The sequence below is a fragment of the Hyperolius riggenbachi genome, chromosome 10 (genome assembly GCF_040937935.1).
Source record: "Hyperolius riggenbachi isolate aHypRig1 chromosome 10, aHypRig1.pri, whole genome shotgun sequence".
Lineage (NCBI taxonomy): Eukaryota > Metazoa > Chordata > Amphibia > Anura > Hyperoliidae > Hyperolius > Hyperolius riggenbachi.
The window spans coordinates 229,480,950-229,495,584 of record NC_090655.1 but is presented as its reverse complement, the minus strand read 5'-3'; the positions used below and the strand labels follow the sequence as shown (position 1 = coordinate 229,495,584).

Sequence of the window (14,635 nt, the reverse complement as noted above, 5' to 3'; positions counted from 1 at the left end):
TGTTGTTGTCCTGGGCATGCGCAGGAAGTGAAATCTCTCTCTGTCCATGCGAACTACGTGAGCGAGAACGCGCAGGTGCAGTGGACATTGACTTGCAAGTCGGCAAAACTGAAACTTAGCCACAACGGGGGACCGGAGGATCGTTCCAGGATGGCGCGGGCACAGAGCGGCTGCAGGGGCTGGCAGAAGCCCCAGGTCAGTGAAACTTTTTTTTGTTGTTGTAAGTATCTTCAGGTACCCTTTAAAGAGACACTGAAGCGAGAATAATTCTCGCTTCAGAGCTCATAGTTAGCAGGGGCATGTGTGCCCCTGCTAAAACGCCGCTATCCCGCGGCTAAACGGGGGCCCCTTCACCCCCAACCCCCCCCCCCCCCCCGCAAAATCAACGCCCAAATTGGTCGTAGATTTTGCTGCTCCTAGAGGCAGGGCTAACGGCTGCAGCCCTGCCTCTAGTCGCGTCTATCAGCGGTGCATCGCCGCCTCTCCCCCGCCCCTCTCAGTGAAGAAAGACTGAGAGGGGCGGGGAGAGGCGGAGATACGCGCTGACAGACGTGCGTGGGGCAGGGCTGCGGCGGTTAGCCCTGCCTCAATCCGGAAGAGATCCCCGGCTGCACGGAGGGGATTTCGGGGGGTAAGGGACCCCCGTTTAACCGCGCGATAGCTCTAACTATGAGCTCTGAAGCGAGATTTATTCTCGCTTCAGAGTCTCTTTAACGTCTTGAGAGTCCTGATCTGCAAAGTTATCTCCCCCATAGGAAAAGTGCAGAGTCCTGACCTGCAGAGTTACCAGAGTATCAAATGTTTGGTTTTTGGGCACTACCACCAATGACCTGAGATGGAGGGAAAACACCACTAAAGGCCAAAAGAAGTTTTAGCAACGGCTGTTGTTCCTAAGACAACTAAGGAAGTTTGGTATGCCGCAGGAGCTGATGTCAAGCTTCTACATTGCCACCATCAAGTCTATCCTGCGTTCCTCTATCATCGTTTGGTATGGGGGCACCACCACAAGCGACAAGTACAGACTACAAAGAGTAATCAATGCCGCAGAAAGAATCATCGGTACACCCCTGCCACCACTGAACCTCCTCCATGCTTCCAGACTGAGAACAAGGGCAAATAGGATCACACAAGACCCCCTCCACCCCGGCGGTCACTTTTTCAACCGCATGCGCTCCAACCACCGCTACAGAGCTATTTCCACCAAAACCTCCAGACACAGGAACTCCTTTTTCCCCCAAGCAGTGCGCCTTCTTAACTTGAGCCCTGCACACAGCAAAGCTAAATAGCAGGACTGTCACCCAGGTCTAAATAGCCTGTACATACTTAACCTGGGGCGATTCCTCATTCCATGTGTATTTGCACCTAGGACTAATTAACTAAGTAGCAGGACTAGCTGCTACGTACCTGTTCTACGTCTGTTCTTCATTGCATGTGTACTTGCACTACTATGTTTCAAGGCCTATATATGTTCTTTAATGCATTTTTGTATTGCCAGTTATGTTTTGATGTTGTTCTTGCACTATGCTCTATGCCGATCTGTACCACAAACAATTCCGGGTGTGGCAACTGCCGCACTTGGCGAAATAAATATGATTCTGACCTGTACAGTTACCTCTCCTACGGGAAGAATGCAGTGTCCTGACCTGCAGAGCTACCCCTTCTATTGGAAAATGCAGAGTTGTGTCTCCTATTGGAAAAGTGCAGAGTCCTGAAATGCAGAGATACCTCTCCTATAGGAAGAATGCAGAGATACCTCTCCTATAGGGAGAGTGCAGAGTCCTGACCTCCAGAATTACCCGTCCTATAGGAAGACTGCAGAGTCCTGCCCAGTAGAGTTACTCCTCCTATAGGAAAAGTGCAGAGTCCTGAAATGCAGGGTTACTCATGCTATAGCAGGAATGCAGAGTCCTGACCTGCAGAGTTACTTCTCCTATAGGAAGACTGCAGAGTCCTTACCTGCAGAACTACCCCTCCTATAGGAAGAATTTATTTATTCATTTATTTATTGTATTTATAAAATGCCAACATATTATGCAGCGCTGGACATTAGTTATGGTTACAGACAATATTTAGGGGTGACATACAGCAATAAGACAATACAGGAATATATGCAAACCGGATCACGCAGCACAGTATCAGTACAGGAAATGCTTAGTCTCTGGATGGGTGCCTGAAGATTTGGCAAGTTGAGTTCACTCAGATTCATAGGGTGGGTGTATGCTGATGGAGGTGCGCGAACAGGTAGGAGACACAAGGAGGAGGAACCTGTGAAAGGCTTACAATTTAGAGGGAGAGGTAAGGACACGAAAGGTAGGGGACCAGAGTTCAGCGGTCAGCTGTGGGTTTAGAGCACCAGTGGGCGGGGGTAGGCCAGGGTGAAAAGGTGCATTTTAAGGCCTTCTTAAAGATGTTGAAGGATGGTGCAAACCTAATGGGGGAGGTAAGGAGTTCCATAGTGTTGGAGCAGCTCTTGAGAAGTTCTGGAGGAGTGCATGAGACTTGGAGATGTGGGGGGTGGTCAGGCGAAGTTGAATGGAGGAGCGGAGTGAGCGGCTAGGTGTGTACCTCTGAGTAAGATCGGATATATAGGTCGGGCAAATTTTGTGGACAGATTTTTAGGCCTGACACAGTATCTTTAATCTAATTCTGGACTTTATAGGAAGCCAGTGGAAGGATGCACAGAGGGGAGCCGCCATTGGTGGAGTGATGGGAGGAGTGGATGATTCTGGTTGCCGCATTCGTGATGGACTGCAGTGGGGCAATTCAGGTCAAAGGGAGACCAGACAGAAGGGCATTACAGTAGTTGAGGCGGGAAATTATGAGGGCATGGATGAGGAGTTTGGTGGTAACAGGTCAAGAAAGGGTGGATTTTGCAGATGTTGAGGAGGTGGAAGTAACAGGACTTCATGAGGTTTTGGATGTGTGGGGTGAAGGTGAGTGCGGAGTCCAGGGTGACACCCAGACAATGGGCTTGAGAGGTAGGGCAAATGGTAGTGTAGTTAATAGTGGCATGCACATCTGGGAGGGTCAATGATGGCCAGGGTGGGAAAATCATGAATTCCATTTTGTCTGGGTTTAGTTTCAGGAACCTTGCAGACATCCAGGTGGAAATGGCTGATAGGCAGGAGGAGACCTTGTCCATGGTAGCGGTGAATAGGTCAGGGGTGTGGAGGTAAATCTGGGTGTCATCTGCATACAGATGATAGTTAAAAGTCATGGAGGAGATAACCTTGCCAATGGAGGATGTGTATAGGGAGAACTATAGGGGGCCAAGGACTGAGCCTTGGGGGACTCCCACCGAGAGGTGGTTGGGGGTGGATGAGGCTCATTGAAGGAGGTACTGAAGGAGAGAATGAGAACCAGGCTAGGGCAAGGTCATGAATGCCCATGGACTAGAGGGACTGGAGGAGTAGAGGATGGTCCACTGTGTCAAATGCTGCTGAAAGGTCAAGGAAGAGGAGAATTGAGTATTTGCCTTCCTCTTTAGCTAAGGTGAGGTCATTGACCACTTTGGCAAGAACTGTTTCGGTTGAGTGGGCAGGCCGAAATCCAGATTGTATTGAGTCCAGTAGGAAGTTGGCATTAAGGTACTTGGTCAGGCGTCTGTGAACCAGATGCTCAAGGAGTTTTGAGGCAAAGAGAAGGAGGGAGATAGGGTGGTAGTGAAGGGGTCAAGGGAGGGTTTCTTGAGCAGGGGTATTACAATTGCCTGCTTGAAGTCTGAAGGGAAAGGTGCCTGTGGATAGGGAAAGGTTACACAGGTATGTGAGGACCAGGGCCAAGGCCAGGAAGAATGCAGAGTCCTGACCTGCAGAGTTATTCCTCCTGTAGGAAGAATGCAGAGTCCTGACCTGCAGAGTTACCCCTCCTATAGGAATAATGTAGACCCCTGACCTGCAGAGTTACTCCTCCTATAGGAGGGATGCATAGTCCTGCTCTGCAGAGCTACCTCCTATCGGTATAGTGCGGAGTCTTGATCTGCAGAGTTATCATTTCTATAGTAGCAAGAGGAATTGCCTTATTCATGGGAGTGATTTGAGGTTCTTTTTGTTTTTTTTCAGGTTTCTAAAAGATGTTAGGATGTTGCTGCCTGTTTCTCTATGCAGAAGTGGCAACATTCAGAGGGACACCATGATGGAGAGTCATCCACCCTTCGCATCACTGGGTAAGAGAAGACTTTCATTTCAGCAGTACAGAGGGACTACCTAGATTCCCCATCATCTGATAAACACACAGAAACTATGTAATCAGTCATTGTGTGTGTTTCCTACAGATGGATCCAGTAACAGATACCCACCAGAGAGATGTGCAGGTCCTCTTTATCCCTTGGACTGTCCACAGGAAGATCATTCCATCCACCATCATCATAAGGTAGGCATAACTGACAATGTAAATCTTATAAAATGTTTTATGATGTTTGAGACTGTTAAAGTTGTGGTTTTCTATCATTTTGGGGTTTTAGCATGAGGAGCAAATTACAATTAAAATGGAAGAAGGAGAAAGGTATTTGAGGAGTCCTCAGCAGTCTTCAGAGGAGATGAGAACAATTAAAAAAGAAGAAGAGACGTATGTGAGAGGTAATCAGCAGTCTATGGTGCAGGATGATGAAATTGTGGTGAAAATTAAAGTGAAAGAAGAGGAGATGTATGGTAGCAGTAATCAGCAGTCTTTAAAAGTTACAATTAAAGAGGATGAAGAGATGTATATCAGAGGTGATCGGCAATCTCTGGTGCGTCATGTGATGATGACAGCTGAAGAGAAGGAACGTCCTCTGTCTATTGGTGCAGGTAGGTGAGGAACTCTAGATGCACATTGACTGACAGTGGATGTGGAAATACTATGAAACCATCCCCATTCCTCAGTATAACATCATGTTCCAGAAAATGAGGAGGAGATACTGTACACCATATGAAAGGCACATCTCCATTCCTCAGTATAACATCATGTTCCAGAAAATGAGGAGGAGATACTGTACACCATATGAAAGGCCCATCTCCATTCCTCAGTATAACATCATAGTACCAACAACTGAGGAGATACTGTACACCATATGAAAGAACTATCTCTATTCCTCAGAATAACGTCATAGTACTAACAAATGAGGAGGAGATACTGTACACCATATGAAAGGTCCATCTCCATTCCTCAGTATAACATCATAGTGCTAACAAATGAGGAGGATATACTGTACACCATATGAAAGGTCCATCTCCATTCCTCAGTATAACATCATAGCACCAACAAATGAGGAGTTACTGCACACCATATGAAAGGTCCATCTCCATTCCTCAGTATAACATCATAGTACCAACAAATGAGGAGGAGATACTGTACACCATATGAAGGGCCCATCTCCATTCCTCAGTATAACATCATAGCACCAACAGATAAGGAGGAGATACTGTACACCACATGAAAGGCCCATCTCCATTCCTCAGTATAACATCATAGAACCAACATATGAGGAGGAGTTACTGTACACCACATGAAAGGCCCATCTCCATTCCTCAGTATAACATCATAGCACCAACAAATGAGGAGGAGATACTGTACACCATATAAAGGCCATCTCCAGTATAACATCATAGTAACATAGTTTGGTTAAAAAAAGACATCCGTCCATCAAGTTCAACCAGAAAGGAAAAAAAAACACCAATCTGAACCCGCAGATATACCAGTTGATCAAAAAACCTTACAAGACCCTGGCCAATTAGCCTTAAAAGGGAAAAAATCCTATCCTACTGCAGATGGTAGTCAGATAAATCCCTGGATCAACTTTGCAGGGAACTACCCAGTAATAATAGACGATGATGCCCTTCAATGCAAGGAAAGCATCCAAGCCTTCTTTAAATGCAGATATAGAGTTTGCTATAAGTACTTCCTGAGGTAAGATATTCCAGATCTCTCTGTGAAGGACTCCTTTCTAAATTGAGGCAAAAATGTTTCTCCTCCATATGCAGAGCATGTACCCTTGTCCATTGTACAACTCTAAGGACAAAAAGCTCATCTGCCAAGCTTTTGTATTGCCGTGTTTATATATATTAATCAGGTCACCTCTCGGTCACCTTTTTTCCAAGCTAAATAAGCCCATTTTGTCTCACTGTTCTTGGTAAGTGAGATCTTCCATCCCTCTAATTGATTTAGTTGCCTGTCTTTGTACCTGTTCTAGAAGGTCAGTGACCCTTCTATAGTATGGTGTGCAAAACTGTATCCCATACACCAGATGTGGCCTCACAAAGGATTTATACAGAGGGAGTAGTATACTAGCATCTCAAGTTTTATTTCCTGTTTTATGCATCCCAGAATTTTATCTTGACATTGTATACAATTACTTAAAGTGTATCCGAGATGAACTTTTACTCATTGCATAATTGTGTTCCTTTCCTATTGTTTATTATTCTTCAAGCCAAATACTTTTTTTGTTTTTGTTTTAATACTCTAATTCCCTATAAACTAAACAAGCCTTGCCCACAGCCTTTCAGAGAGCCTTGACATTTTCAGACAGTAGCAAGGGCTCATGGGAGCTCAGTCTGGGCAGGAGGAGGGGGAGGTATTACTAGCCAGAGATTTCAGAGGCAGAGGGGAGGAGGGGGGATTAGGCTGAGTGCTGAAGATGCAGAGAAGCTTACTTATGTGTAATGTTTACATGGCTGCTGTCATTGTATCACAGGAAGGAATAATCATATTCTATTAAAGGGAACCTTAACTCTAAAAAAAAAAAAAAAAATAGTTTTACTTCTACTAGCCCCCTGCAGCCATCCTGTGCCCTCGCAGTCACTCATGGCTCCTCTGGTCCCCCGCTGCTAGCTAGTTACATTTTTGCCGACTGGGAGTCGGCTGGCCGCCATGTGTACGTTTTTACGCATTCCTGCTGGTGCAGGAAGCTATTGCAGACATCAACAAGTATATTTTTACGTGTTACGGGTGTAATGCGTAAAATGTTACGCATTACACCCGTAACGCGTAAAAATGTACTTGTTGATGTCTGCAATAGTTTCCTGCACCAGCAGGAATGCGTAAAAACGTACGCATGGCGGCCAGCCGACTCCCTGTCGGCAAAAAGGAGACTAGCTGGCAGCGGGGGACCAGAGGAGCCATGAGTGACTGCGAGGGCACAGGATGGCTGCAGGGGGCTGGTAGATGCCCCAGGTAAGTAAAACTCATGGTTTTTTGTTTTTGTTTTTTTTTTAGAGCTGTTTGCAGCTAGATTTGCTGTGTAAACTATCAAAACTTTAGATAAGATATACAGAAAAGTTACTTGTTGTAGTTAGTTTTTCATCTCAGATCCACTTTAACTTTTTATCAACCAGCATTCCAAAGCCCTTCTCCAAGTCTAATGTTCCCAGCTGTGTGCCATTTATTTTAGATGGTGCTCTACCATTGGTGTGTCCGAAGTGCATGACTTTACATTTATCAACATTAAATGTCATCTGCCATGTGACTGTTCACCATATGACAGGCCCATTTCCATTCCTCAGTATAACATCATAGTACCAACAAATGAGGAGGAAATACTGTACATGATATGAAAGACCCATCTCCATTCCTCAGTATAACCTCATAGTACCAACAAATGAGGAGGAGATACTGTACATCATATGAAAGGCCCATCTCCATTCCTCAGTATAACATCATAGTACCAACAAATGAGGAGGAGATACTGTACACCATATGAAAGGTCCATCTCCATTCCTCAGTATAACATCATAGTACCAACAAATGAGGAGGAGATACTGTACACCGTATGAGAGGCCCATCTCCATTCCTCTACCAGTCAATCGCTAAGAACTTCATAGTAGATCCCGACCACACTACATTTTCCATTCTGTATATACAATTGTGCTCCCAAAATTGTACACAGGTAGATCATTTTGACTTGCTGATTTTTAAAGTAGCTCACAAACTGAAAAAAAGTGTGGGCACCTGTTCTGTACACCATAAGAAGGGTCCATCTCCATTCCACAGTATAACCTCATAGTACCAACAAATGAGGAGGAGATACTGTACACCATATGAAAGGCCCATCTCCATTCCCCAGTATAACATCATGTTCCCAACAAATGAGGAGGAGATACTGCACACCATATGAGAGGTCCATCTCCATTCTTCAGTATAACATCATAGCACCAACAAATGAGGAGGAGATACTGTACACCATATGAAAGGCCCATCTCCATTCCCCAGTATAACATCATGTTCCCAACAAATGAGGAGGAGATACTGCACACCATATGAGAGGTCCATCTCCATTCTTCAGTATAACATAGTACCAACAAATGAGGAGGATATACTGTACACCATATGAAAGGTCCATCTCCATTCCTCAGTATAACATCATAGCACCAACAAATGAGGAGGATATACTGTACACCATATGAAAGGCCCATCTCCATTCCTCAGTATAACATCATAGCACCAACAAATGAGGAGGAGATACTGTACACCATATGAAAGGCCCTTCTCCATTCCTCAGTATAACATCATAGCACCAACAAATGAGGATGGGATACTGTACACCATATGAAAGGTCCATCTCCATTCCTCAGTATAACATCATAGTACCAACAAATGAGGAGGAGATGCTGTACACCATATGAAAGGCCCTTCTCCATTCCTCAGTATCACATCATAGCACCAACAAATGAGGATGGGATACTGTACACCATATGAAAGGTCCATCTCCATTCCTCAGTATAACATCATAGTACCAGCAAATGAGGAGAAGATACTGTACACCATATGAAAGGCCCTTCTCCATTCCTCAGTATAACATCATAGTACCAGCAAATGAGGAGGAGACACTGTACACCGTATGAAAGGCCCACACTTCATGATGCAGTATAACATAGTTTTCTTGTCTTTACTGTTTCTTTGTGTGTCTTTACTGTTTACATTGTGTAGTTTTTATCCTCCCATTAGTGATAACATGGACCAGTGTCCAGGAATGGAGATAGGGATGGTCATTGACATGGAAATAGTTCCAAGTTGATTTAGGACTACAGAAATTTTGTATTCAAACTTAAAGCAAACCTGAAGCCAAAAAAAAACACGATATAATGAATTGAGTGTGTAATACGGATAATGAATAGAACAGTAGTAGCAAAGAAGAGAGACTTATATTTTTATTTTCACTAATATAGCTTGTATATAACATTGCATCATACTGTCACAGTTGCAGTTTTAAAACCAGACTCTGTATTTTAAGCTATAAAACAGCAGAAATAATAATCCTTTGAACTCTCCTTCGGAAAAACCTTATGTCAAGCTGTCTCCTACTGTTTCTTGCCTGTTTTAAGTGCTTCAGAAAACAGGACTGTACAGGTGACAGCTGAAGTTTATCGAGTGTCACCTGGTTTAAATAAAATAGGGCAGTGTACTCGTCATATTCAGAAGATTTAGAAGTTTAGAGGCTCTGAATGGTATGTTTAACTTCTTCTGCTAAAATAGTCTGCCCCAGAGTCTAGACCTGGCCAGCAACAAGTCTGAGCAAAAGAAGTGAATCCAACCAACCCTCAGCAAAGGTAGAGTTGGTACCCTGAGTAGTAGAATATAGAGAGACATAAAACATTTCAAACAGCTTAATAACCTCATGGGGAGGAGATAAATGACGGCCTTGTTAATTTCGCAATCGACATACATGAGGGGTCCTATTGAATTGCCCTAACTTCCTGGCAAACATTCTTGAGGGAGCATTTCCTAATAACACACGTTTAGATTTTAGTTGGCACAAATCCTTAAAGGACACCCGAGATGAAAATAAACGAATGAAATAAACAATTGTATGTATCTTCCTTCTCCTAAAAATGACTTTTTAAAATATTCCACAGTTATATTTTATGTTTAAATCTACTTTTTAAGTTTTAACTGTTTTATTGTTTTTGCTCAATGATACATTCATTGAAGTATGCCAGAGCTCAAATCTATGAACTATTGACCCTTTTTATTTCTTTTCTCTCAGAAGCCATTTTCTGCTAGGAAAGTGTTTTATAGTTAGAATTTCTTCTCAGTGAGGGTCACACTGTAGTTACTTCCTGTCTGAGTCAGGACTGAGTCAGCCACTTATATACTTGATATTTAACTCTTTCAGACAGAGAAAGAAAAAAAAGGAATACAGCATAGTTATTTGTGTGCTAGGCACTGTACGTACCCATGTCTATCTCATCATGTCACATGTCTCCTCAGGTATCCTTTAACCACTAGTAAAATAAAAAGGGACTCAAGCTTGTTACCCTTGGTTCTTATCACAGCCATGAGGTTAGGATCCCCAAAATAAGCATACCTCTTATGCAAAGCATCCAGCTCATGGCAGAGTTTAGTCATTTGTTCACAACTGGCCTTCTGCTTACCGTTCTTAATACTGATAAGCTGACCTCTTAAAGCTGCAAAATGAGTGGCCCAAAGAGTACTAGGAGACCCTTCAGCATTGTCGCTATCCTCCAAGTACTGTTACAAGGCAATTGTAATTTGTTTTCTGACCATCGGATCAAATAATAAATATTCATTCAACCTCCAAAGGGAGGGAGAAAAGTGTAGTCTCAGGTGGCTGAACAATACTTCTATTGGTGGCGTGGTCTGACCAGGAATGTCAATGCATCTCCATATCCTTAGAACCCCCTGTATCCATTGGTGAAGTAAACAGGTAGTTCATTGTACCATAAACACCATGTGATTGAGAATATGTATGTGAATCTCAGTAGGGTAGTGTGAACTCTAGATGCCAAGTAGTCGAAACCTCCATAGATCAATGCCATAGTGCCTAACGTAGAGCCATTGTGTGAGACAAAATGTTTTAAGGGAAGTCCCCATCTCTAGCAACATAATCACCTTCAATATTTTATGCTTATCCAGTGTTACAGGGGAGATGTCAGGAAAGACCTGAATAGTTTTGTCCTCATAAGTGACAGCGGAAGCATTACAAGCCATTAATAAAAGCCTTTCATTGATCAAGTAATCTTTCAAACATAAAATCATGTCCTCGGGGGCTTGATCTTGGGCAGGCATGTGACGTAGAGCCCTGTGCAAGCGGTCACATACAAAGGCCGGAACCAGGTCAGCAGGTAGGAGAGATTGGAAAAGTTTGGTTATAGGAAGTGGTAGATCAGTATAGGACTCGCCGAGACTTCAGATCCTTAAATTGTTATGGCGGTTGCGGATGTTAAGGCCTGTACTTGTAACTGAGACTCTGCTGTTTGCAAGGAGTCACGGTCTCTCTGGATGTAACCATGGGTCTTGTCATAGGTCATCATGTGTTCACTCTAGTCTATCCATTCCAAGCCCCAATTTCCTGATGCAGCATGGTAGTAGAATGCTGGACTTCAGATTGTAGCTGCCTTCAAGACCAGCTTTTTTGTACATTGCATCAAGGATCTCTTCCAGATCTTTCTTGGTGAGCCAGGAAACCCGTGCTGGGGTAGCCTGAGTCCATTTGTCCACCATATCCTCCGTCAGCAGCTCCTAAGATGAGTCAGACCCTTGGGTGCCATCTTTGAATGTCATGCTTGTTGACGGGGCTTGTGGAAAATAGTCTTTTACTAACTGTTGCTCTCAGTTAGGCTTTGATTTTTTTAGTGTTAAAGCCTTCATAAAGCACGGTTTAAGTCACTCTCTTAGCAGAACTACATGGAAGTCCGTTACACTTCTTCCACCTGATGCATGTGTCCGCCAACCTTTTTATTTGGTGCTAGTATGGTTGAGGTGGCCCAAGGAGAAAGTCCATAGGGAAATTCTACTAATGTGATTGGACAGACAGCACACTCTCAAACTGCTAGATTTCAGATAGGTTGTAGTAATAATATGCCCACACAATTCAGCCAATTACAATACTTCAAGTTGTAGACATTGCTGTGATTGAACAGTTGTTCCCTATGGACTTTCATACTGGCTCACCTCAATCATACTAGCTCCGTTTATTTAGCCACTGCAATCCTGGATGGGCATACAATGAGTGTGGAGGACAGTGGAAAACCAACAAGATGTTCCAGAGACTGTTATGTGTGACAATCCTGGGAGATTATCAGCTACAGAAGTACTGAGAGCAGCCCATCTGTTACCAGGAGTTGTACTATAATCCTTTTTGGTATTTAACCACTTTGACCACTGAGCGGTTTTTACCCCTTTAGAATCAGAGCAATTTTCACCTTTCAGCGCTCCTCGCTTTCTTTCACCAATAACTTAATCACTACTAATCACAACAATAATGATCTATAGCTTGTTTTTTTTGCCACAAATTAGGTTTTCTTTGGAGGTACATTATGCTAAGAATTATGTTATTCTAAATGCATTTTATTTTTTTACTTTAAATGTTTTGTTGAAATGAATTATTGCAGTACATCAAAAGATAGCATAACATTGGGACACTGTCCATTTCGAGATAAATGTAAAGTAACAAAGTTTACATACTCATTATCTTAATGCAATCTTAAAGTGAACCTTAACTGAGAGGGATATGGATGTTTCCTTTTAAACAATACCAGTTGCCTGGCAGTCCTGCTGATCTCTTTAGCTACAGTACTGTCTGAATCACACACCTGAAACAAGCATGCAGCTAATATAGTCTGACTTCAGTCAGAGCACCTGATCTGCATGCTTGTTCAGGGGCTGTAGCTAAAAGTATTAGAGACACAGGATCAGCAGGAGAGTCAGGCAACTCGTATTATTTTAAAAGGAAAAATCCATATCCTTCTCAGTTTAGGTTCCCTTTAAGATAGTCTAGACCAGGCATGGGCAAACTTGGCCCTCCAGCTGTTAAGGAACTACAAATTCCACAATGCATTTGCCTTTATGAGTCATGACTGTGGCTGTCAGACTCCTGCAATGCATTGTGGGACTTGTAGTTCCTCAACAGCTGGAGGGCCAAGTTTGCCCATGCCTGGTCTAGACATACCCTTATAATCTTACACTTTATATACTACAATTCAGACACTGCTACAAATTACAGAGATCTAGAGCTAACAGAATATAAATTAAGCTCATGCAGTGAGGTAGATTAAGAGTCTTCCTACTCTGGAATATTGATTACCAAGATTAAAATAAGCAACTAGAAAGAGGAATGTCCTCCTCCTGATATTGTAAATTAAACAAGCCTAACAAAGAACTACCTCCTTAGATCTTTTGAATACTTAAAGAGGTACTGTAACCTCCTAATCTACTCAGCACCAGTGTGTAGATCATGCCCACTTTATAGGGGAAAAAAAAGTATCTCCTAGTAAAATAATATAAATTAACTTAAGGGGCCCATACAGTGCAGTTTCTAGGCTAAAATGCACCCAGGGCGAGGGTGTAAAAATTGCCCCCCCCCCCCCCCGAAGCAAGGTATGGGTGCCCGCAGTGTAGGTTAGCCAGGTCTAGTTGCACTCAGTATAGATTCCCCCAGAATAGGTACCCCAGTATAGGTAACCAGCTATAGGTCCCCCCAGTATAGGTAGCCAGGCATAGGTGAGCCAGTATAGTTGCCTCCGGTGTAGATTAGCCAGGTAGGTGCCTCCAGTATAGGTAGCCAGTATAGTTGCCCACAGTATAGGTTAGATAGGCAGGCGTCCCCGGTAGATAGTTAGGTGCCCCCAGTACAGGTTAGCTAGGTAGGTGCCTCTAATATAGGTAGCCAGAATAGTTGCCCCCAGCATAGGTTAGATAGGTAGATGCCCCCTGTATAGGTTAGTTAGTTAGGTGCCTCCAATATAGGTAGCCAGTATAGTTGTCACCTGTATAGACTAGCTAGGTAGGTAGGTGCCCCCAATACAGGTTAGATAAGTTAATGCTCCCACTATAGGTTAGATAGGTAGCTGCCCCCCAGTATAGGTTAGGAAGGTGCCCCCTAGTATAGGTTAGATAGGTAGCTGCCCCCCAGTATAGGTTAGATAGGTAGGTGCCCCCCAGTATAGGTTAGATAGGTAGGTGCCCCCAGTATAGGTTAGATAGGTAGCTGCCCCCCAGTATAGGTTAGCTTAGGTAGCTGCCCCCTCAGTATAGGTTAGATAGGTAGCTGCCCCAGTATAGATTAGGTAGGTGCCCCCCCAGTATAGGTTAGATTAGGTAGGGGCCCCCCAGTATAGGTTAGATTAGGTAGGTGCCCCCAGTATAGGTTAGATAGGTAGCTGCCACCCAGTATAGGTTAGATAGGTAGGTGCCCCCAGTATAGGTTAGATTAGGTAGGTGCCCCCAGTATAGGTTAGATTAGGTAGGTGCCACCAGTATTGGTTAGATTAGGTAGGTGCCCCCCAGTATAGGTTAGATTAGGTAGGTGCCCCCCAGTTTAGGTTAGATTAGGTAGGTGCCCCCCAGGATAGGTTAGATAGGTAGGTGCCCCCCAGGATAGGTTAGATAGGTAGCTGCCCCAGTATAGGTTAGGTAGGTGCCCCCCATGATCGAGGGGGGAGCCGCAGCCGCGGCGAGGGCAGCCCGACCTCTCCCTCCCTTCCTCTCCCCGGGCCGCCCTCCGTGCGATCCCCCCTCGGAGTGCAGAGTAATGCAGCAGGGAAGCGCTATGCAAAACTACTCACCTCGCTGGCTCCAAGCGCTGCTCTCTCGCCGCCAGTCTCCTCTCTGCCTACACGCTGATACACACACACGCTGCTAAACAGGAAGCGTGTGTGTATCAGCGTGTAGGCAGAGAGGAGACTGGCGGCGAGAGAGCAGC

The 14,635-nt window shown here is 44.2% G+C and overlaps 1 protein-coding gene across 2 annotated transcripts in view; it reads left to right on the top strand.

Moving 5' to 3' along the window:
* Nucleotides 1-14,635, top strand: part of LOC137534719 (t-SNARE domain-containing protein 1-like) — a 37,943-nt gene that overhangs the window by 767 nt on the left and 22,541 nt on the right. Inside the window, exons 2-4 of one of the 2 annotated variants that reach the window (XM_068256337.1) lie at nucleotides 4,062-4,165; nucleotides 4,274-4,371; nucleotides 4,463-4,577. In XM_068256337.1, coding sequence (XP_068112438.1) covers nucleotides 4,081-4,165; nucleotides 4,274-4,371; nucleotides 4,463-4,577 — 298 coding nt within the window. In that variant the 5' untranslated portion in view covers nucleotides 4,062-4,080. Of the gene's footprint in view, nucleotides 1-4,061; nucleotides 4,166-4,273; nucleotides 4,372-4,462; nucleotides 4,788-14,635 lie in introns of both variants that reach the window. The other variant, XM_068256336.1, reaches the window with a different exon arrangement.